This window comes from Panthera tigris, chromosome A2 (genome assembly GCF_018350195.1).
Source record: "Panthera tigris isolate Pti1 chromosome A2, P.tigris_Pti1_mat1.1, whole genome shotgun sequence".
In the NCBI taxonomy this organism is placed as follows: Eukaryota; Metazoa; Chordata; class Mammalia; order Carnivora; family Felidae; genus Panthera; species Panthera tigris.
The window spans coordinates 10,421,665-10,442,994 of NC_056661.1; the positions used below are offsets into that span (position 1 = coordinate 10,421,665).

Sequence of the window (21,330 nt, forward strand, 5' to 3'; positions counted from 1 at the left end):
TACGACCAGGGGAGCTAAGCAGGGTAGGATTAAGTCACCTCCCAGGATTAGGAGGATTATTTTATTTTATTTTATTTTATTTTATTTTATTTTATTTTATTTTATTTTATTTTATTTTTTATTTTTATTTTTTCAATATATGAAGTTTATTGTCAAATTGGTTTCCATACAACACTCAGTGCTTATCCCAAATGGTGCCCTCCTCAATACCCATCACCCACCCTCCCCTAGGAGGATAATTTTAATGAGAGTTCTGAATCCCCTGAAAGTTGAAAACCATCCTCCGGATAACTCCCTCCAGGGTTTTAACCGTTCCAGGTCTGGATGGGGACAGGAGCAATCCTTGTCATTTGATTTGTGATCTCTTGCATGATTTTTTTCTCATTATCTATTTGTAGGCAGCAGTTCCTAAGGTTAAATCTTCCACAAACACCTCTCTCAGAAGAAGGCAGGTAATCTAAGGCCATGTGATTTTGATAATGGCATTGTGCATTTTGGTTTGTTGCTTAGCTAGTAAGTTAAGAGCTCTGGCAGCTTCACTGGTTATAACTTTTATAACTGCTTGTAGTCTGATTATGCGGTTTAGCATGTAGATGGGAGCACGATGGCCCTAGGACCCGTCCTCTGTCCAGGTGGCAGGTCCATCATATTGGATTTATGCTCGGGGGGCCATTCATCATCTTTTTAGTTGCCAATTTGTAAGGCACACCGCTTTCTTTGAGTCTCCCTGTCCCCATACACTTGAACTCCCAAATGTTTCCTTCTGGCAACTGGGAGCAGGAAGAAAGATGGACGAAGAGTTCCCACCGTGTATGACCCTGACCAGACTGAGGGAAGTACTATATAGGCTTTCCTTCCACATATCCAGGCTAGTCCACCTGGGACCCGCCATTTGATGGCTGTATGGACCTTGTCCCAGGCCTCTCGGAGATGAGAGAAGTTAGACAAGGGGTGGGGATCTGGCTCAAGGTGATCTGGGGTCCCCCACCATTGGGTTTTCTGGACAGTTGAGTTATAAAATCTTTGGCTTATGCATGTAAAGTTTTATTTATTTATTTTTTTAATTTTGTTTTTTTAACGTTTATTCATTTAAAAAAAATTTTTTTTTAACATTTATTTATTTTTGAGACAGAGAGAGAGCATGAACAGGGGAGGGTCAGAGAAAGAGGGAGACACAGAATCCAAAACAGGCTCCAGGCTCTGAGCTGTCAGCACAGAGCCCGACGCGGGGCTCGAACCCACAGACGGCGAGATCATGACCTGAGCTGAAGTCAGATGCTCAACTGACTGAGCCACCCAGGCACCCCTCGCATGTTAAGTTTTCAACAGAGACGACAATGAACTTTTTCCCCACCAGACAAGACAGTTTTTCCCAATAACTGAACTTTTGAGAAGCCAAACTCTGGTCGTAGGACTGGGGTATTTTGTTTTACTATAAGGTTTGTGGGGATCCAATTTTCTAGTCTCTATGGCCATTGTTTCCCCGTGTTGGTACCAGCGAAGTATCCGATCCACAAAGGGAGGGTGAGTGTTCACAGAAACCTCTCACCACGTTTCCAGACGGCCGGGGTGGCCTCGGCCAATCCTATGGCAAAGAGCAGAGCAAGAATCATGATAATAGTGAGAAACGAGGCATGACAGTGCATCACAACAAGGAAACATACAGAAAATAACGACGGTCTTTTGTTTCTCCAGACTGCCGATTCCTCAAGCTTCTGCCGTGTGTAGATCAGCTTCTGGAGTGACAAAAGCAGGGCTGCAGTCTCCTGGAGCCTCTGGAGTTGCAGAATCTTCCGTATGGTCAGTTTGCACAGCATTGATGGGTCAGGAATGCACTCCCAGTTTTGAGATGCCGGCTTCAGTCTGCTGTAGCGAATCCAGGGACCCACGTTGGCCACCTTTCCTGCGGTAGGGGTGGACAAAATGACAGTGAACGGGCCCCTCCCGAGGGGTTTTAGCGGTTGGACATTTCACTCCTTTATCCCTATTGCATCTCCTGGTTTAAAGGGATGAGCGTCTGTGGTCAGATTCAGATAATCGCTCCCTGACCCAGGGGTGTAAGGTGGTTAGGGTAGAGCCAAGGGCTCGCATCTGTTGTCTCAGGGCTAGTTGGTCTATCTCATTTAGATCCCTCCCCCTATGCCCTTGATAATGGGGGAGGGGCGCCCATAAAGGATTTCATAAGGGGAGAACCCCATCCGCTTCTTTAGCCTCCCACCTGCATCTGCCCTCTGCCTCCCTGAAGGTCCCTTCTCTCTCCCTGCCTAATGTCAACCCTTTCCCTATTTATTTCTCTGCTGGAACAGGGCCTGGAACCGCTGTTAGGGAACAGGGGCAACGACTGTTCTGGCTTCTTCAGGCTGATAAGGGACGGTGTGGGGGTACAGCAGTTGGAGTCTACCCAAGGGGTCGGTCGAGTGGCCCATAGTATGGTTCTGCAGGAAGGCTGGCAGGCATTAGCAGACACAGAGAAAAACACAAAGGAAAAATTATACTGACCAACAAGATGGCAACTTAAGATCATGTCTATGGTTTCCAAACCTGTCAAACAACCTTTGTAAACAACACATGTCAGGGAATCTCTCATGACCCAGGTGATGGAGAAGCAGGAGCGGTAAGTAATCAACGGTGGCTCTATTTCCAAGAGTTTGGCCTTAACTGAATCACGAAAAATTTTTAAAGCATCTATTGCTTGTGAAGTGTTATCTAGAGTTTTGCTGAGTATAAGCAGACAGTCTCCTTTATTTTGAGGTGTAAAACTTTTCCACGAGCCAGGACTGCTACCAGAGAAAGAGTCAAGGCAGCCATTGACCATTATTAATTTGAAAAATTTTTAGGTAAGCCGAACCTGGTATTATTTGATAAAGCAGAACTTTCATTACTTTCTGTGCCTTTTTTGTCTTGCAGGAGAAGGCCTTTACTCAATTAGTAAAAGTATCACCCCATACCAACAGATGCTAGAATTCCTTCGACCTTGGTATACGAGTGAACCTAATTGTCAGTCTTTTCTGGACAGCCTCCAGTTTTTGATTGCCTGGGAGAGCAGGTTTGTGGCTGAAAGGATTGTTTCTAAGACATACTTCACAGGCTGATCCTGCTGGCAGAACTGTCCTTGACAAATTTTTTTTCCAGTAAACATCCTTTGGGCCATTTGAGAAGTTTTGTCCCTCCCCAAATGAAAGGCCTGATGCTGTGTTTTAATGCTCTCTTACCTCTGAGAGCTTGGCAAGAGTCATTGCCCTGCTCTGTTTGTAACCATTCCAAGGGCTGGAGACAATGTCTAGGTGTCAGAGCCCAGTTTATTAACTTTTTGGGGGAGAGTAGGTCGGCTTGAGTCTCCTTTAATAATTGATATAGCAGCAAACTATTTTCCTGAACCCTGGTATCTACAGCCTACAATATCCAGTAATTTTCCAAAACTCATACAATTGTTTACCTGCCCTGGAGTTGGTAGCACCATAATCTCTAATTTAGTTATAATGTCCCTTTCTAGGAAGGGAGTAAGGCTCTGTGGCATTATCAGGAAAGAACGAGAAAAAATTAGGTTTCCCCATAGACCTCCCAGGGGCTGAGGGAAACATTTAGTTAGAAGTTTTCCAGAGATGGCCCTAATCGTCCTGCTGCATTTGGATAGTTGGCCTGGAGTGGAAAGGAGGACAGAGAAGGTCGCTCTGGTGTCGAGAAGGAAATCAACCAGTTTTGCTTCCCTTCTATATTTAGGGTTACTCAAGGTTCTGGGTTTCTGATAGACAGTTGGGTTGGGGGGGGCCACTGTGAAGAGCCCCAGGCCCCGGTTAATCCCTTCCAGGGACATTGTTATCTGAGCCCTCACAGATAGAGGTCCCCATAGGGCATTCAGATCTCCAGTGATTGGCTCCACATAAGGGGCATGGCTTATGGGGTTTTCATTTTGGTTGTCCCCTCTGAGGACATTCTCATTTTAGTGCTCTCAGTGGCCATATAAATGGCACTTGGTGCCAGGACCTTGGGAAGCCCGATCTCACATAGTACCTAAGGCCACAACTAAGGCCTCAGATTTTTTTAAGCCTCCTTTTCTGTTTTTTTATTTTTTATTATTTTATTCTTCTTTTGATCTTGGTTGTAATATACCCAATTGGCAGCTCGTAACAGCTCCTCCAGGGTCCCTTCAAGGCCAACAGCCAATTTTTGTATTTTCTCTGAATATGTAGGGCTGAGTGAGTGACAAATTTGTCCTTTAAATCATCTCAGCCTTAGGGTGTCAGGGGAGATAGCCATATATTTAATGAGAGCCTCCCTCAACCTCTCCAGGAAGGCCACTGGGTTCCCATTTTGTGTTTGTAAAATAGTGGCTAATTTAGCATAATTTAAAGGCCAAATCTAGATTTCCTTAGGTTTTTTTTTTTTTGTTTTTTTTTGTTTTTTTTTTTTATAAAGCGTCTGTCTCACTAAGAGTCTGGTTTAACAAAAGCATTGTGTCTTTCCAGGTCAAGTCAAAAACATATGTAATATTCTGAAAAGGCTTTATATACTTATTCAATCAGAAAATGTACCTAGATCTCCTTTTATCTGTCTTAAACCTTGTAATGTAAAGGTTTTTTTTTTTTTTTCCAACGTTTTTTATTTATTTTTGGGACAGAGAGAGACAGAGCATGAACGGGGGAGGGGCAGAGAGAGAGAGGGAGACACAGAATCGGAAACAGGCTCCAGGCTCCGAGCCGTCAGCCCAGAGCCCGACGCGGGGCTCGAACTCACGGACCGCGAGATCGTGACCCGGCTGAAGTCGGACGCTTAACCGACTGCGCCACCCAGGCGCCCCAAGGTTTTTTTCTTCTGGCATTCCAGCTTCTTGTAAGGGAAACATGCCTGTTACATTATGGGGAGGGCCTGGATAAGGTGGGTAGCAGGGAGCAGAATTGCATTATTATTATTATATGTAGATTAAAGACCTGTGGAGGAGGAAGAGGAGGAGGAGGAGGAGGAGGAGGAGGAGGAGGAGGAGGGAGTCTTCCCTTCCTCCTTCTCTAGGTCTGTTTTTGTTACAGGCGAGGGGCCCTTAATTGTGTCCCCTCCTGATTGCTGGGCTCTAGAAAGGGTTGCCATTAAATGACAATCCACCTTACGTTGCTTTACATATATCTCGATTTTTTCCTTAAGGCCCAGGAACAATGAACATAGGGGAATTCTCCCCATTTCCCTTCACATTTGCAAAACATGTCCACTTGTAGGATAGTATTGTCATTGATATTTCTCTCTGGCGTTGACTGAGGCCAGGTTCCCTCTTCCAATTTGTATTGGGGCCAAACCTTTGTGCAAAAGAAAATGAACCATAATGCATTCCAAAGGGGTAATGGCCTTGGTTGGGGAATTAGCCATCTATAGGAAAAAGGAGGAAAGTTGTCCCTTGTCTCAATTTCCTATAGCTGGCCATGAGAAACCTCATCTCCTGGCCCCGCGTTTTGGCTGGCCCTGTAACTGGCAGCCCAAAGCCCTGTTAGTCTTGCAAGGTGCTGGGAGTCGTCATTCTTACCCAGGCTTGACTCTACCTCCAAGAGCTGGCCTGGTCTTTCCTGTTCTTTCTCACCCTTTCGTTTCCTGCCTGTAGGACCTTTGGGTGTGGACTGTGACCAAGCAAGACTTTCCTGGTTGTCGTAGGACGCACTAATTTCATTTTGGCCCAATAGTAACTTACATATTGATCACTGGCTGTTGAGGGCGGGGGTTAAAGGGCCAAAGTCAAGGTCTGTTCCCCTGCCCTTTCTCAACAAAGCCCACATAAATAGGTTTCAGCTGTGTGGACATCCATTTTTGGCATACCATGGGCTAAGTTTGGTAAAACGGCTCCCGTGTATCTTAGTAGAAGCCCTTTATATATCACCCATCCCTCATATGGCAGAGGCATCCAGTCCTCTGCTGAACAGGAACAACACAAATGTGGAGCATTTGGAGGCTGGCACCAAGGGTATTGCTATCATTTTCTCGGCCTTTGGGTCAAAAGAGGAGGAAGTTTAATCTTAACCCTGAGTACTTGCAAAGTCCATTATTCGAACCTTAGTCCGTCCTGACCACACATAAAATTTCTTTTTAAAGACTTTCCTTCGCGAACCTTCTACAACTTTTCTTTGCATTTAGGTTTTGTCCCAAGCCATTTTTCTCCAAATAACCAGTCTCATTTAGGACAAAATTACTTTTTTTTTTTTTATTACCTTCAACAAAAATGTATTTCCGTTTCTTGTATCTTTCTTTCGTATCTCCTGCTTATCTATATACAGAGTTGCTTTTGTTATTTTTATTAGTTTTAATTACAGCTGGCAGAAGTTTAACTCTTAGAAACTTTAGCCTCCAGTGAAAACTAAGTGGTAACCAATTGTGAACTGTTACATTAGAATTTTTTCAGATGGCAAACTTATGAATCAAGTAAGCACAAAGCATGTTTTTCAACAGATCCAAATATCCTTGGTTTTTCTCTGACACGTCAAAAAGCACAGACCTACATCTAGTCATCAGTGCTTTAGCCTCTTACCTTGTTAGATATCCAATGAATTTAATCCCGATTTATTATGCAAGCAAAATCTTTCACGTTTTAGTTTACCAAAGACTTTCAAAGCTGTCTTAACAATTACCCATGAAAACTATGAGACAGACAAAGTTAACCATTACTTTAAATCACCCTTTTGTTAACAAATTGGAACAGAGATAGCATGAGTTTATTTGACCTTCAGCAAATCTAGGTAGAATAAAAGTGGGTTGTTTTTGTTTTTGTTTTTGTTTTTTTTTTAATGCTGATAAACATTGTCTCTCTCAAACCAACAAATTCGCTTAAACACTGAATACATTTTACTTGGGTCCTCGTAAGACAATTTGTTCCCCATGGTGAATTTTTACCTAGGATATTGATGGGGAAATCTGACTTCGGTGGTCTTTGCTCCTTGACATGGGGGCGGGGGGAGTAGAGGCTGATTGTGCCTGAGGCATTGAGGAGCCAGTTATGCAGGTTGCCCCCCTCCCCACCCTGGGGGTGCAGAAAAGGAGGGGGGGGGGAAGGGAAGGCAGAAGAGGAGAGGTGCCAGCAGAAGGCAGAGAAAGAGAATTCCCGGTGTTTTAAATCTTGTCGGCTCAGACGGAGGGGCAGACTCCAGATTTCTTTTGTTTTGTTTTGTTCTCCACCAGTGGAATTAGGCAGTTCATGTCGGTCCAGAGAGGACGGGGAATTTCCCCCAAACAAAAGGAATTTCGGCAGCTGCTTGGGAATATTTCTTAAAGTCCCTGTTCTGAGGGAGACTAACTAGACTCCAACCTGCCGCCCAGCGCCTTAGAGTTGCAGCTTCGTTCCCTGTCCCTTGTGGAACTTCTAGGGCAACTCTGGGAGGTGATCGGGCTCCCCTTCTGCTTCTTAGGGGCAGGTGGTGTGCCCAAACGAACCCAGGTTCTTACCAGTCTGTCGGGCCGTGCTCCCTGAGTTGGCTCCTGGGCCCCATGGGTTCCGTTGGTGCACCGGAGGGCTAGTCTCCTGCGGATCAAGTGGTCTGCTGGTACCAGGCAAGGCCCCTCTCCCGGCGCCCTGAGACTCGAGGTTCGTATCCCCGGTGGAAAAGAGGGTGGAAATGCACTGTCTCCTGGAGGGAACCCCCCCCCCCCCCCCCCCCCCCCCCCCCCCCCCCCCAGGTAATGTAGCGGGAATCTCGCACAGAGAGTCGTGACACTGAGGCTTTTCTTTCCAGGAAGCGACTTCATTCCTGCCGGCACTGCTCTGTTGCATTCGTACCCAAAGAACTAAGCCCCGAACGCCATGTGGCATAGTTTTAAATGTATTTTTTACTTCCTTGTCTCCCATATATGGTAACATACATAAACATGTAGTCTGATTAGGTAGTCTCAGTTTACAAGGTCATGAGGAATGTTGTCACGCAGGTGCATAGCCAGGTACCTTGAAGTTTTGTTTTTTCTTTTCTCTCCCTTTTTTTTTTTTCCTCTCCTTAGGGAGAGGATCCTACCACGGTGCTGCTGCTGTTGCCTTTGAGAGCGCAGCCCTGAACCCTGGAGGTGCACCTGCACAGCTAGCCCCATCAGTGATGGAGTGCATGCCAGCCCCCGGGGGACTGGGTTCCTTCACTGACAAGGGGGGGCCGGGGAGACGGGGCTTATTCTGTGAATGAGCCTCAGAAACGGACTTCCTCTGGACATAAGAGAAACTGTTTCCTCCTCCTCAACTGCCTAGAATCTCCATCCTCCAACAGCAGCCAACCCTCCCCTCCTCTACTCTCTGGTCCCCAGCTGGCAGCAGGCGTCGTCCATTCCCTGGGGCTTCTGACCACCGTCTCCGCCCCCACGGTGTCGTGGCTGGAGGTGCCCTTCGTCCTCCAGATCTTTCAGTGGCTCCCCTTGTTGCCGTTATCCTGACTCCTAGTTCCATCAGGGGAGGCCTTCGGCAATCCCACGATGGGTTGTTAAGGTCCAGAGGCCTGAAGACAGTGGAGGGGCACATCCAAGACTGTGGGGCATCTGGAGCTCTCAGATCTGAGAGCAGCACAGAAGCCCTTTGTGAAGGGCATACAGGCTGAAAGAAAAGTGAAGGGGAACAAGGCAGGGCTGGCATCGTGGCCAAGAGACGCAGAGAGAGAAGTGTTCTGGCTTTGGAACTAGAAGGCACCAGGGATCTCTCTCCCTCCCCTCCCCTCTCTATCTCCACACACAAAGAAAGGTCCTATGTGGACACAGGGGGCAGGTGGCCGTTTACAAGCCGAGAGAGCTCTCACTAGAAACCAACCCTCCCGGCACCTTCAGCTTGGAATCCAGCCTCCAGAACTGAGAAAATAGATTTCTGTGGTTTAAACCGCCCAGCTGATACTATGTTATTACGGCAGGGCTAGCAGACTAATAATACGCATGGCCAGGTAGAAAACAAAGGAAATGTAACATTTGGGGACGTTTTTCTCATCTTTTAAAACCTATCAGGAATATTTTCCTTCATCAATACATAGGAGTCTAAGGCTGCGTTGAGTGTTGCCGAAGAATAAAAACACCTTAGTTCTAGACCAGCCAGGGATTAGGGATGTTGGGGTCATATGAGGGTGATGGGATATTTATGTATCTTTATTGTAGTGATAGTTACAGGAACCTGTCTACGTAACACGGTGTCACAGAACTATACATGCACATTGTACTGATGCAATTTCTTGGTTTAGATATTTGATGATTGTTAAACACATAAAAATACTTAAATACATAAAAATGTATCTTTGGCAGGAAACCGGGTGAAGGACCTCTCTATATTAATTTTGAAACTTCCCGTCAATCTCCATTTGTTTCAGAATAAGAACTTAAAAATAAAGAAGTACACAAGTAGATAATAAATAGATTACAAAGTCTGTTCACTCTCAACCACAGTCCTCAGAGGGGCCAAAAAAGCCAGGAGAATGATTCTTCATAATTGGGAGGTCTTCCTAGATCAAAAAGATATAAAAACCGTCAAAGAGGCTTTCAGCACAAATACTGGAAATGCTAAGCAAATACTTAAAAATGGAAGTGTGAGTTTCAGAGATGGTCATCACAGGGAAATATGAGGGGCGGGGTGTGGGAAACAGCAGACTGCTGTTTCATCTAAGTTCATCCAATGATGAGCTTTCTATCTGAAGTCAGACTTAAAACAGGAAGTCTTTTTAGCGTACACACACACACACACACACACACACCAAGACTGGGCAGCATCCTCCGTGGTTGGGCTTGCTGATATCTTCACCATGAGAAACGGGCATCTAAGTTTGCTGCCGGGTAGGTAGAATTATAACAGTGGGGACAGGCCACGAAAGCTATCAGAGAACTCTATCCAGGCCGAGAATTTTCTCTGTTCCTTGCTTTATTCCTGGGTTTTGCTCTGTTTCTGATTTTTGCACTATCTTTGTAGGGGAGAGCGGGCAAGAAATTTTAAGAATGGTACTAGCTCAATTATATTAATGTCTCAAAGAAGAAATTTGGTGAAACTTATTTCTAGGCCAGACTGGGGGACTTATCAGAGCTTTCTCATTTTACAGCCTGTATTACACCAGGTTCTCTAGATAGGGGTGCCTGGGTGGCTCAGTCGGTTGAGTGTCCGACTTCGGCTCAGGTCGTGACCTCACAGTATGTGAGTTCGAGCCCCGCGTCGGGCTCTGTGCTGACAGCTCAGAGCCTGGAGCCTGCTTCGGATTCTGTGTCTCCCTCTCTCTCTGCCCCTCCCCCGTTCATGCTCTGTCTCTCTCTGTCTCAAAAATATGTAAACGTTAAAAAATAATTTAAAAATAAAAGAAATTAGTTTATGAGATTTTTGAGGTTGGAAAGTCCAAAATCTGTAGGGCAGGTGGGAAACCTAGGGATGTTTCCAGAGATGTTGATGTTATATCTCAACTCCAAAGTCAGTCTGGAAAAAGAATTCGCTCTTCCTGGTGGGGGGTGGTCAGCCTTTTTTTCTCGTAAGGTCTTCAACCGATGAGGCCCACCCAGATTATGAAGAGTAATCTGCTTTATTTTTATTTTATTTTATTTTTAAATATAATTTATTGTCAAGTTAGCTAACATACAGGGTATACAGTGTGCTCTTGGCTTCAGGAGTAGATTCCTATGATTCATCGCTTACATACAACACCCAGTGCTCATCCCAAGTGCCCTCCTCGATGCCCATCACCCATTTTCCTTCCCTCCCACCCCCCATCAACCCTCAGTTTGTTCTCTGTATTTAAGAGTCTCTTATGTTTGCCTCCCTCTCTGTTTGTAACTATTTTTCCCCTTCCCTTCTCCCTCTTAAGTTTCTCAAGATCCACATGAGTGAAAACATATGATATCTTTCTCTGACTGATTTCATTCAGCATAATACCCTCCAGTTCCATCCACATTGCTGCAAATGGCCAGATTTCACTCTTTCTCATTGCCAAGTAGGATTCCATCGTAGATATAAACCACAACTTCTTTATCCATTCACCAGTTGGTGGACATTTAGGCTCTTGCCATAGTTTGGCTATTGTTGAAAGTGCTGCTATAAACATTGGGTACATGTGCTCCTATGAATCAGCACTCCTGTATCCTTTGGGTAAATTCTAGTTGTGCTATTGCTGGGTTGTAGGGTGATTCTATTTTTAATTTTTTGAGGAACCTCCAGAATGGCTGCACCAGTTTGCATTCCCACCAACAGTGCAAGAGGGTTCCCGTTTCTCCACATCCTCACCAACACCTGTTGTTGCCTGAGTTGTTAATTTTAGCCACTGCAACCCATGTGAGGTGGTATCTCAGTGTGGTTTTGATTTGTATTTCCCTGATGAGGGGTGACGTTGAGCATTTTTTTGTGTGTCGATTGGCCATCTGGATGTCTTCTTTGGAAGAGTGTCTTTTTATGTCTTCTGCCTATTTCTTCACTGGGTTATTTGCTTTTAGGGTGTTGAACTTGGTAAGTTCTTTATAGATTTTGGATACTAACCCTTTATCCAATATGTCATTTGCAAATATCTTCTCCCATTTTGTTGGTTGCCTTTTAGTTTTGCTGATTGTTTCTTCATTGTGGTGAAGCTTTTTTTTTTTTTTTATCTTGATGAGGTCCCAATAGTTCATTTTTCTTTTATTTCCCTTTCCTTCTGAGACGTGTTGAGTAAGAAGTTGCTGTGGCTGAGGTCCAAGAGGTTGTTGCCTGTTTTCTCCTCTAGGGTTTTGATGGTTTTCAGTCTCACATTTAGGTCTTTCATCCATTTTGAGTTTATTTTTGTGTCTGGTGTGAGAAAGTGGTCCAGGTTCGTTTTTCAGCATGTCGCTGTCCAGTTTTCCCAGCACCACTTGCTGAAGAGACTGTCTTTTTTCCATTGGATACTCTTTCCTGTGTCGTCAAAGATTAGTTGGCCATACATTTGTGGGTTCAGTTCTGGGTTCTCTATTCAATTCCATTGGTCTATGTATCTGTTTTTGTGCCAGGACCATACTGTCTTGATGATTACAGCTTTGTACTACAGGCTAAAGTCCTGGATTGTGATGCCTCCAGCTTTGGTTTTCTTTTTTCAACATTACTTTGGCTCTTTGGGGTCTTTTGTGGTCCCATACAAATTTTAGGATTGTTTGTTCTAGCTCTGAGAAGAATGCTGGTGCAATTTTGATTGGGATTGCATTGAATGTGTAGATTGTTTTGGGTAATATTGACATTTTAACAATATTTGTTCTTCCAACCCATGAGCATGGAATGTTTTTCCATTTCTTTGTGTCTTCAATTTCTTTCATAAGTATCCAGCATACAGATCTTTTACCTTTTTGGCTAGGTTTATTCCTAGGTATTTTATGGTTCTTGGTGCAATTGTAAATGGGATTGATTCCTTGATTTCCCTTTCTGTTGCTTCATTATTGGTGTATAGGAATGCAACCGATTTCCGTACATTGATTTTATGTCCCTCGACTTTGCGGAATTCCTGTATCAGCTCTAGCAGGTTTTTTTTGGTGGAATCTTTCGAGTTTTCCATGTAGAGTATCATGTCATCTGCGAAAAGTGAGAGTTTGACTTCTTCTTTGCCAAGAGAGTAATCTGCTTTAATCAGAGTCTACTGATTTCACTGTTAATCTCATTAAAAACAAAACAAAACACCATCATAGCAGCATCATGCCTCCCGTGAATGGAAGGACAGACTCTAACAGGTGACCCAGTGATTGCCTGTAGGGTAGATTTCTTCGCACCTGCAGCCGTTTTCATTCCACAAAGCCTGTCCAGTGACCCATCGCTCCTGGTACTGCACCTGGAGAGGCCTCTTAACCAGGAGATGGTGGCTCTACCTGACGGTGCCCTTAGTTGTCACTCCTCATCAGCTCCCCCCCTCTTTTGACTCCAGGGCTCCCTGCCCTGCTGATACTGCTGTGAGCTAGGGCTCAGACTTGGGGCTGTCTGACGCCCAAACCCACGTTCTTCTCGTGTGCCCCAAAACATGTATGTCAAAGAGGGGACAGTGACCCTGGGAGAGAAATCCTCAGGGTAGATTTCTGCCATTGCCAGAGAACTAAGAACCTGGCCAATGTGAGGACTTTGTGCTTCAAGATTCACTCCCTCCACCGGGAAAGGTTGGAATTTCTACCTTGTGTCCCTGACTTCACCTGTGTATATTCTGTCCCCTTACCTATAGCACTGAGGCTCCACAAGGTCTATGTCTGTTAGTGATGGACTTCTTGGGGAGTCCAGAGAGACGGAAGGAAAGGGACTGGTCCTCAAAACTTTGTAAGTTACAAGAGCCTTGGGAGAGCCATGGACTGTAGCATCAGAACCACCTCCCGGGAACAATGACAATGTGGACAAGGGTTGAAACTGCATCTCTGTTTTTTCTGCCCCAGGTGTCTTGACACAGCTGCTGTTGCCATTGGGAGCTGCTGCCCAGAAGACTAGTGGTGAGTCTGTCCAGCCAGCCCCATGGGTAACATACACGGGGGAGTGCATGCTGGGGTCTGGGTCCCCTCACCGACAAGCGGGCAAAGGGGGCATATTCTTCAAGTGAGGCTCTGGTCTTCTGGAGATAAGAGAAACCGTTTCTACCTCCATAAATGTCCAGAGTTTTCTGTGTTTTCTTCTTCCAAGCCTCTCTTCCTCTGCTCCTCACCCCCAGCTGGCGGCTGGCTCCCTCCATTCCTTGAAGCTTCTGACTGTGGTCTCTGTCCTCTCACCCTTTGCACCCACAGACTGTGCACGGTGGTGCCCTCTGAACTCCAGATGTGTCAACGCCACGGCCTGTCGCTGCTCTCCGGGGTTCACATCTTCATCCGGGGACATCTTCACCAACCGCTTGGAGAATTGTGATGGTACAGGGGCCTGGGGGGGTGGTGGTGGTGGTGGGCACATGGAGATGTTGGGGGAAGATGTTCTCCTCTCTATGCCTCAGTTTGCTTGTCTGTAAATTGGGGATCATCGTTGTACCCACCCCACACGGATGGAGTGAGATTTAAAATCTGCCCGTGTGGAGAACCGATAAAGACGAGTATGGAGCGGACGGTCCAACACAAGCTCTTATCATGGCTACTGCCGTTATTACTATGATCGTGCTCGTTGCACAAGGAAAGGGGAGAAAGAATGGAAGCAACGGGAGGAAAGAAACACAGGACTTGAAAGCCCAGGCTCTCCTCCTGGCGTGAGCTCACCGGGAACTCCCGACCCCTCAAAGTCATGGTTTCCCATCTCACTGTTCACAGCAGACCCATGAGGAAGCAGAGCTACTTGGTTTTTCAAATGATCAAATTTGGGGGGTGCTTGGTTAGCTTAGTCGGTTAAGCACCTGACTCTTGATCTCAGCTCCGGTCATGATCTCAGTTTTTGAGGTTGAGCCCCTCGTCAGGCACTGCACAGACAGCACAGAGTCCGTTTAGAATTCTCTCTTTCTCCCTCTTTCTCTGCCCCTCCCTCCCTCATGTGCCTGCCCGCTCTCTCTCTCTCAAAAATATGTAAACTTTAAATGATCAAATTTGGGCTTAGGGAGATTGAGGAACTTGTCCCAAAGTCCCACAATTAGTAATATTATGTGAATGTTACGATAAAAATGAAGAGAAAGGAAATTATCCCCATTTTACACCGAGAAATACTCTTCATGTACCGAAATAGACTTAGATGCGTATTTTTTAAAAACGAAGGAAAATATTCCTAGCATGTTTGAAAAGGTAAAAGAAAAAAAAAAACAACTCTAATATTTCCCAGCAGTCCGTGTAGTACCCTTATGGGCGATTCTCTTGGTTTTCGTTGTTTGACATTTTCTTTGTCTTCCAAACGTCCGTGTGTCATTTAATATTTGGGGGAAAGTGAATTTCATCACGGAAAAAAAAGGTGGTATGACTCCTGCCCAGCCGCCCTCTCCCGATGCCCTGAGAGGCGCCCCTCGCGGACCCCCTGCACGTCTGTGCGCGCGTCTCACCGAGACTCCGGCCCCGGGGGAGCGCGGCCAGGGGGCCTGCGGCTGGTGCGGCTGGACCCCCGCTCCCTTCTGGGAGCACGTTTGCCGGTTGAGAGTGTCTCCTCGTCGTGTCTTCCCCTCCCGCGCGCCTCATTACCACCCGCTGGACCCCACCCCATCCCACGACCCCGGAGACGGGTGTCCAGCCATCGCCCCCATCTGAGAAGACAGGAGGGCGGTCCCATGGCCCAGACGGGGCGTGCCTCTTCCCGCCTGCTGTCCCGTCCTGGGGCTGACGCCCACAGCCTGGGCCCGGGGCCCCGGAAGGAAGTCCTCGAGTTCGGGTAGGAGACTCTGCTCTGGGGGAGACCAGCTGCCTGCCAGACCCCCACTCAGCACGAGGTCATGAGCCCTTGCAGGCTCTGAAAGTCTCTGGTCCCCCGATGGGAGCGTCCGGGACCCAACGTTCTGCCCCTGCCCTTTGATTCACCCGATCAAGTTGTTGAGGTCGTCGATAGCTGGCGGTGTCCAGCCTTGCTCTGTGGGTCCCCGAGCTACTCCGAGGGGCCAGGGTCGTGGCCATCTTTCCTCTCACGTTTAGAGAACAGGAAGAGCTAGGAGGCCAGGAACCCACCTTGCAGTAACTCAGCTGTGAGCAACTTCTTGGTGCTTCCTCATTTCGTATCTGCGATAGGCTCTGATAAGGGTCACTTCCTCCAGGGTTGGGGGTAGTAAGACTCTTCCAGAGACACCCTGGGGCATCTTGAAAACTCCTGACACCAGAGATGGGGGGGTGGGGGATGGGCCCTGTGAGGTGTACTTGGGCCACTGTGAGTAATGGGAGGTGAAAGCTGTCAACGGCAGGGGCCTTTAGCCTCAGGTGTGAGTGGCGAGTGTCACCCAGCCACGACTCCCCCCACTGTCAGCATTGAGAGTGGCCTCCAGTGCCACTGTCCCTCTGACCGGAGCCCACCCCCAGCCTCCCGATGGTGCAAACGGTCTCAGAGGGGAGGGTCTGGAGCCCAAGTCAGGGCCTCCATCTGGCCCACGAGGCCCGCAGAGGGGGATGCAGACCTCCTTCTAGCCCCCGTCACGACACAGCAGAGTGTATGGATCTAGGTGCCGACAGGCCCGGCCGGAGAGCAGAGGTGAGCAGATCAGTCTGCAGGCTTTCTGGAGCGGCTGGCTCCAGCTCGGTCCGACGAACTGTGAGCTGAGTTCTCTCTGGGCCCCCACGGCAGAGGAGGGCTGGCGGCCAGGGCCTCTGCCCTGTGGGAACTCACTCTTTTGGCTGGTGACCCTTTGTCCTCTTGTGTTCCAGACATCGATGAGTGTAGGCCACCCTTGGCAGTGTCCTGTGGAAAATTTGCAGACTGCCAGAACACAGAGGGGAGCTTCTACTGCGAATGCAGCCCCGGATACCAGCTTGCTTCTGGGGCAAAAGCGTTCAGGAATGAGAGTGAGAACACGTGTCAAGGCAAGAACCACCCCGCACCTTCCGTCTCCCCGTCTACGAGGTTTGGGGTCACTAGTCTCACTTTCTCCACAGAACGTCCTACCTGGTCTCCTATGCCTTTCCAAACTCCAGGGCTCAAGGTACATCACACGCTCACAGCATGTGTGTTCCAACACAATATCCTCCTTCTTCACCGTCATCAAAGGCTGCCGGGAAGAGTCCTTCCCCCCCTGGAGCCCACATGCGCTTGGCCACACTGGGAGCCCTCCCAGACCCCCGGGTCATGAGAAACATGGGGGAGGGAGGCTTGAGGAGGGAGGAGCCCATCTTCCCCGGCTGGCCCTGGCCCTGGCCAGCAGCCCTGCCTGGAGAAGACACCTCCTGGCTTCCTGGCTTGGGTATTTGTCCGCTCAGCCTCCATCTGTTTTCCCGTGCAAGGCTCTGCCTGATTCTCCCCAAGAATTTCAACGTATGGACAAACATCTGGGCCACCATGCTTCGCCCAGAGGATGCCTCCATGTGAATTAGAAAAGGCACCCCCGCTCGCTGAGGAGGAGACGGCGGGGACTTCTAGATGCTTCTATCCCAGGAAACAGCTGCAGGCAGGCCTCCAACACCCTCTCCTTCCCCCTGCAGGTGTGGACAAGTGTCAGCTGAAACCCAGACTCTGTAAAGGCCGCAGCATCTGCATCAACACCCAGGGCAACTACACCTGCAGGTGCCCACCCGGCTTGGAGCTCAACCTGAGCGACCCGAACGTGTGCTCAGGTAGAGGCCCCGGAAGACTGTGAGGCTGCGCCGGAGCTGGGGCGGGGCCCAGGCGGACCCCGCAGCCCACGGAGGAGGGAGAAGAGCCTTGGGTTCCTGAAACACCAGGGCTTTGCTCTGCCCAAGGATCTGCCTCCCCAGATGGCCCACCACAGAGCAGGGAGGTAGCAGGGCCTTCCGGGCCTCGGGTTCCCTTGTGGAGCCCCTGGCCTCTGTGAGCATCCCCTGGTCTCGCCCCTTTTTCACCTGCCTCTTGGGAGCAGGGGGAGGGTGTCGCTTCCAGTTCCTGGAAAGGGAGGCTGGGCCAGAGCTGGGGAGGGAGTAGCTGAGAGTCCTTGGAAAGAAAGTCCGGTCCCCATGACTCAGTTTCCCCCCTGGTTTCACAGCCTGTAAACCGGGGACCATGGTCCCTGCCTCGCCCATCTTGCAGGGAGGCCATCATAAGGTGCACTGAGATTGAGGTTGAAGGTCACCAGGGGGCAGCACGTGCAATAACAGCAGGGTCCCTGATGCCGGGCAGTGAGAGGTGGGTGCAGCCAGTGGAGGGGACCCTGACCCTCTGGCTTTGTCCTCAGATGTGAATGAATGTACCTCGGGGCAAAACCCGTGCCACACCACCACCCACTGCCTCAACAACATTGGGAGCTATGAGTGCCGCTGCCTCCCTGGCTGGAAGCCCATTCCTGGGTCCCCCGATGGCCCAAACAACACCGTCTGTGAAGGTCCAGAGCTCAGATGCCACATCTTAGAGACCCACACTCAGAACAGCTGATTGCACGCGTATTCAGTGGCACCCACACCACCCAAGCAGAATGAATGCTGGCGGTGCCCTGCTGTGCCAAGCGTTAATTCTCTTGAGGCTCGATGGGAAAAGATCTGGGGGGGGCGGGGATCCTGGGGAAGGAGCCGGGGTACTGAGGAGCAGGCTCCTTGGAGACCCCAGGCGACAGCTAATTACCAACTGGGACAAAGGTGTTTCAATAGTTCACAACCTGCACATCTGTACAGGGCTCACGTGCTATGTGTCAGGCCTCCCCACACTTCCCATAACTCCTGCATCACCAGGATGTGGGGTCGGCAGGGGACGTCACCTCCAGCCAAGGTGGGAGGTACTAATATGGGGAAAGGGGGCGGGACACAGAAGGAGAAGGGCCTGAGTCCCACCTTTGTGTCCCCAGATGTGGACGAGTGCAGCTTCCGGCCGCCTGTGTGCCACAACTCCACCGTCTGCATCAACACCGTGGGCTCATACAGGTGCTGCTGCCGCCGTGGCTGGGAGCTCAAACCCGGATTCCAGAATAAGCAAACGGACACCACCTGTCAAGGTACCTGGTCTGACCTGACCCCAGCCGCCATCCCAACACACACACAGACACTCTCACACCTAATAAATGGCTGTTTTATCGCCTGCAGAGATGTCCTTCCCTGCCTGGACCGAACCCCCTGGAATCAAGAGCCAGGTGGGTGGCCCCAGCAGGGACCAGGAGGCAGGAATCCCCCTGTGCCGCCCGCCTAATTCCCCCAATTTCCCCAAGCTCCCCCCACCCCCCACCCCAACACACATACGCGAGGCTCTCTGACCCGCCCCTTCTCCTCTCTTCCCAGGGACTCTCCCACTTCTTTGAAACAGTCCAAGTTCTGCGCAGAGACTTCAAGCCGGCCTTGGCTCAGGACACCATCAAGGTAAGAGCACAACTCAGGAGAAGAAAGAGAACCTGGGCATCCCATAGAGGCCTGGGAGGAGGCCGCCCCATCACCATGACAGCTTCTCTGAGACCCCACGGAGGGTGGGAGAGCAGACACGCCAGTATTCACACTGCTGGGCACCCACCTGCACCCACAAATGACTTTTCTTCTTGCTGTTTCTGGACATTGGGCTTTATGTCATTCTTGGCATTTGTGAACAGGGTTGACCATGAGCGCTGGATTCCAGGGGCAAAGACCCAGGGAATCAGCCCCAGTACCACATTTATGTACCAATCAGTTTGTAGGGGCTGTTCTCCGGGGCTGAGTGGGCAGGGTCTTCGTGGCTCACTGGCTCCATTCACTCATCCCCCCCACCCCCAGGAACTCATACGGGGGGTGGATGAGTTGTTGCAGACCCCGCAAGACCTGGAGGCGCTGCCCCGCTCAGAGCAGCACCGTGTGGCCACGAACCTGCTCGCTGGCCTGGAGGACGTCCTGAGAAACATAAGCCAGTCCCTGCCCAGTGGAACATTGACCTTCAGTGCATTTGCAGGCATAGGCAAGTACTGGGATCTGCCCCCGGCTCCCGCCCTGCCCTGCCCCACCTGTTTATCCCCCAACCTCACTGGAGCCAGTGACCATGCTTGTATCTCAGTGTTACCCTCCCTAAACCAATTAAAAGGTTGAAAAGAAACGAATAAAACTGTAAATCGTATACATTTTCATTGTAATATACATTATCAGCAGAGGAAATCATTCTAATGAAGAATTTAAGATACAAAATGGAAACATCTTCAAAAGAAGACAATTTATTAAATTTTTCAGAATGTAAATTTTGTATTATTTGATATTTAAGTTCATCACCATTTTATTACTTAATTTTAGTTTTTAAGGTTTATTTACTTTTGGGAGCGAGAGAGACAGAGCTGGAGCGGGGGAGGGGCAGAGAGAGAGGGAGACACAGAATCTGAAGCAGGCTCCAGGCTCTGAGCTGTCAGCACAGAGCCTGACATGGGGCTCGAACTCATTGACCACCTTTTGTGTAGCCATTCATTCCCTGTTGGACATTTGGGTTGACACCTTTTGACTATTTTGAATAGCGTTACTATGAATATTTCTGGATGAGTTTTTGCTTGAATAACTGTTTTCGGCTCAATGTATATAGACGTAGGGGTGGGATTTCTCAGCAATATGGTAACTCTGTGTTCCATTTTTTGAGGAATGACCAAACTAGTCTTCCAAAATGGCAGTGCCATTTTACATCCCCATTGGTAACACACAATGGTTCCAATATCCATATTCTCAGCCACACTTGGTGCTTACATTTTGTTTTCTAATAGCAACTTCAGTGTATGTCAGGGAATATCTCATTGTGGGTTTGATTTGCATTTCCCAAATGACTAATGATATTTAATACCTTTTCACATGATTGTTGAATATTTGTATAATATATATATATATATATATATGAACTTATATACTCTTTTTTTGGAGACATCTATGCAAGTCCTTTGCCTATTTTTAAATCAGGTTGTTTGGCTTTTGGTTGTTGAGTTCGGAGAGTTCTTTATGTGCTCTAATGGTAGACTCTATGAGACATGTGATTTGCTAATTTTTTCTCCCATTCCACAGATTATATTTTTACTTTTTTTTTTTAACATTTATTTATTTTTGAGACAGAGAGAGACAGAGCATGAACAGGGGAGGGGCAGAGAGAGAGGGAGACACAGAATCTGAAACAGGCTCCAGGCTCCGAGCTGTCAGCACAGAGCCCGACGCGGGGCTCGAACTCACGGACTGTGAGATCGTAACCTGAGCCGAAGTCGGACGCTTAACCGACCGAGCCACCCAGGCGCCCCAATTGTCTTTTTACTTTAATGAACAGATGCTTCTGTCGGATGAAATCCGTTTTCTCTACTTTCTCTTTTTTTGCGTGTGCACTGGTGTCTTATCTAAGAATCCATTGCCAAATCCAAGGTTGTGAAGATTTACACCTGTGTTTCCTTCTGACGGTTCTAGTTTTAGCTCACAAATGTAGGTCTTTGTCCCATTTTGAGCTAATTTTTGTGTGTTGTGTGAGGTAGGGTCCCTTCTAACTGCGAGTGAAGATCCAGATGTGCAAGCACCATTTGCTGAAGAGACTTTTCTTTTTCCATTGACTAGTCTTGGCATCCCTTGTTGAAGCAAATCAGTTGACCACAGATGTATGGGTTTATTTCTGGACTTTCAGTTTTATTTTATAGGTCTGTATGTCTATCTTTGTGCTAGTACCCTACTGTTCTGATTACTATAGATTAGTAGTAAGTTTTGAAATCAGGAGGTGTAAGTACTCCAATTTTTTTTTCATTTTCAAGATTATTTTGTGTATTAGGGCTCCTTGCAATGTCCTATGAATGTTAGGATGCACTGTTCCATTTCTGAAAAAAAAAAAGGTGGAATTTTGGTATGGGTTGCATTGAATCTGTAGCTCTCTTGGGAAATATTGCCATCTTAACAATATTATGCCTTTTATTTTTTTATTATTTTAAAAGATATTTATTTATTTTGAGAGAGAGAGAATGAGAGAAAGAAAGAGAT

General features: G+C 47.9%; 1 protein-coding gene across 4 annotated transcripts in view; it reads left to right on the forward strand.

Annotated features, from left to right (window-relative positions):
• Nucleotides 1–9,683: 9,683 nt before the first annotated feature.
• The window catches only part of ADGRE2 (adhesion G protein-coupled receptor E2), a 31,482-nt gene continuing 19,835 nt past the window's right edge, over nucleotides 9,684–21,330 (forward strand). For 2 of the 4 annotated variants that reach the window (XM_042978417.1, XM_042978416.1), the window contains exons 1-10: nucleotides 9,684–9,750; nucleotides 13,303–13,356; nucleotides 13,645–13,764; nucleotides 16,165–16,320; nucleotides 16,936–17,067; nucleotides 17,643–17,789; nucleotides 18,246–18,392; nucleotides 18,481–18,527; nucleotides 18,673–18,750; nucleotides 19,135–19,312. In XM_042978417.1, coding sequence (XP_042834351.1) covers nucleotides 9,720–9,750; nucleotides 13,303–13,356; nucleotides 13,645–13,764; nucleotides 16,165–16,320; nucleotides 16,936–17,067; nucleotides 17,643–17,789; nucleotides 18,246–18,392; nucleotides 18,481–18,527; nucleotides 18,673–18,750; nucleotides 19,135–19,312 — 1,090 coding nt within the window. In that variant the 5' untranslated portion in view covers nucleotides 9,684–9,719. The remainder of the gene's footprint in view (nucleotides 9,751–13,302; nucleotides 13,357–13,644; nucleotides 13,765–16,164; nucleotides 16,321–16,935; nucleotides 17,068–17,642; nucleotides 17,790–18,245; nucleotides 18,393–18,480; nucleotides 18,528–18,672; nucleotides 18,751–19,134; nucleotides 19,313–21,330) is intronic. The other 2 variants (XM_042978418.1, XM_015544736.2) reach the window with 2 other exon arrangements.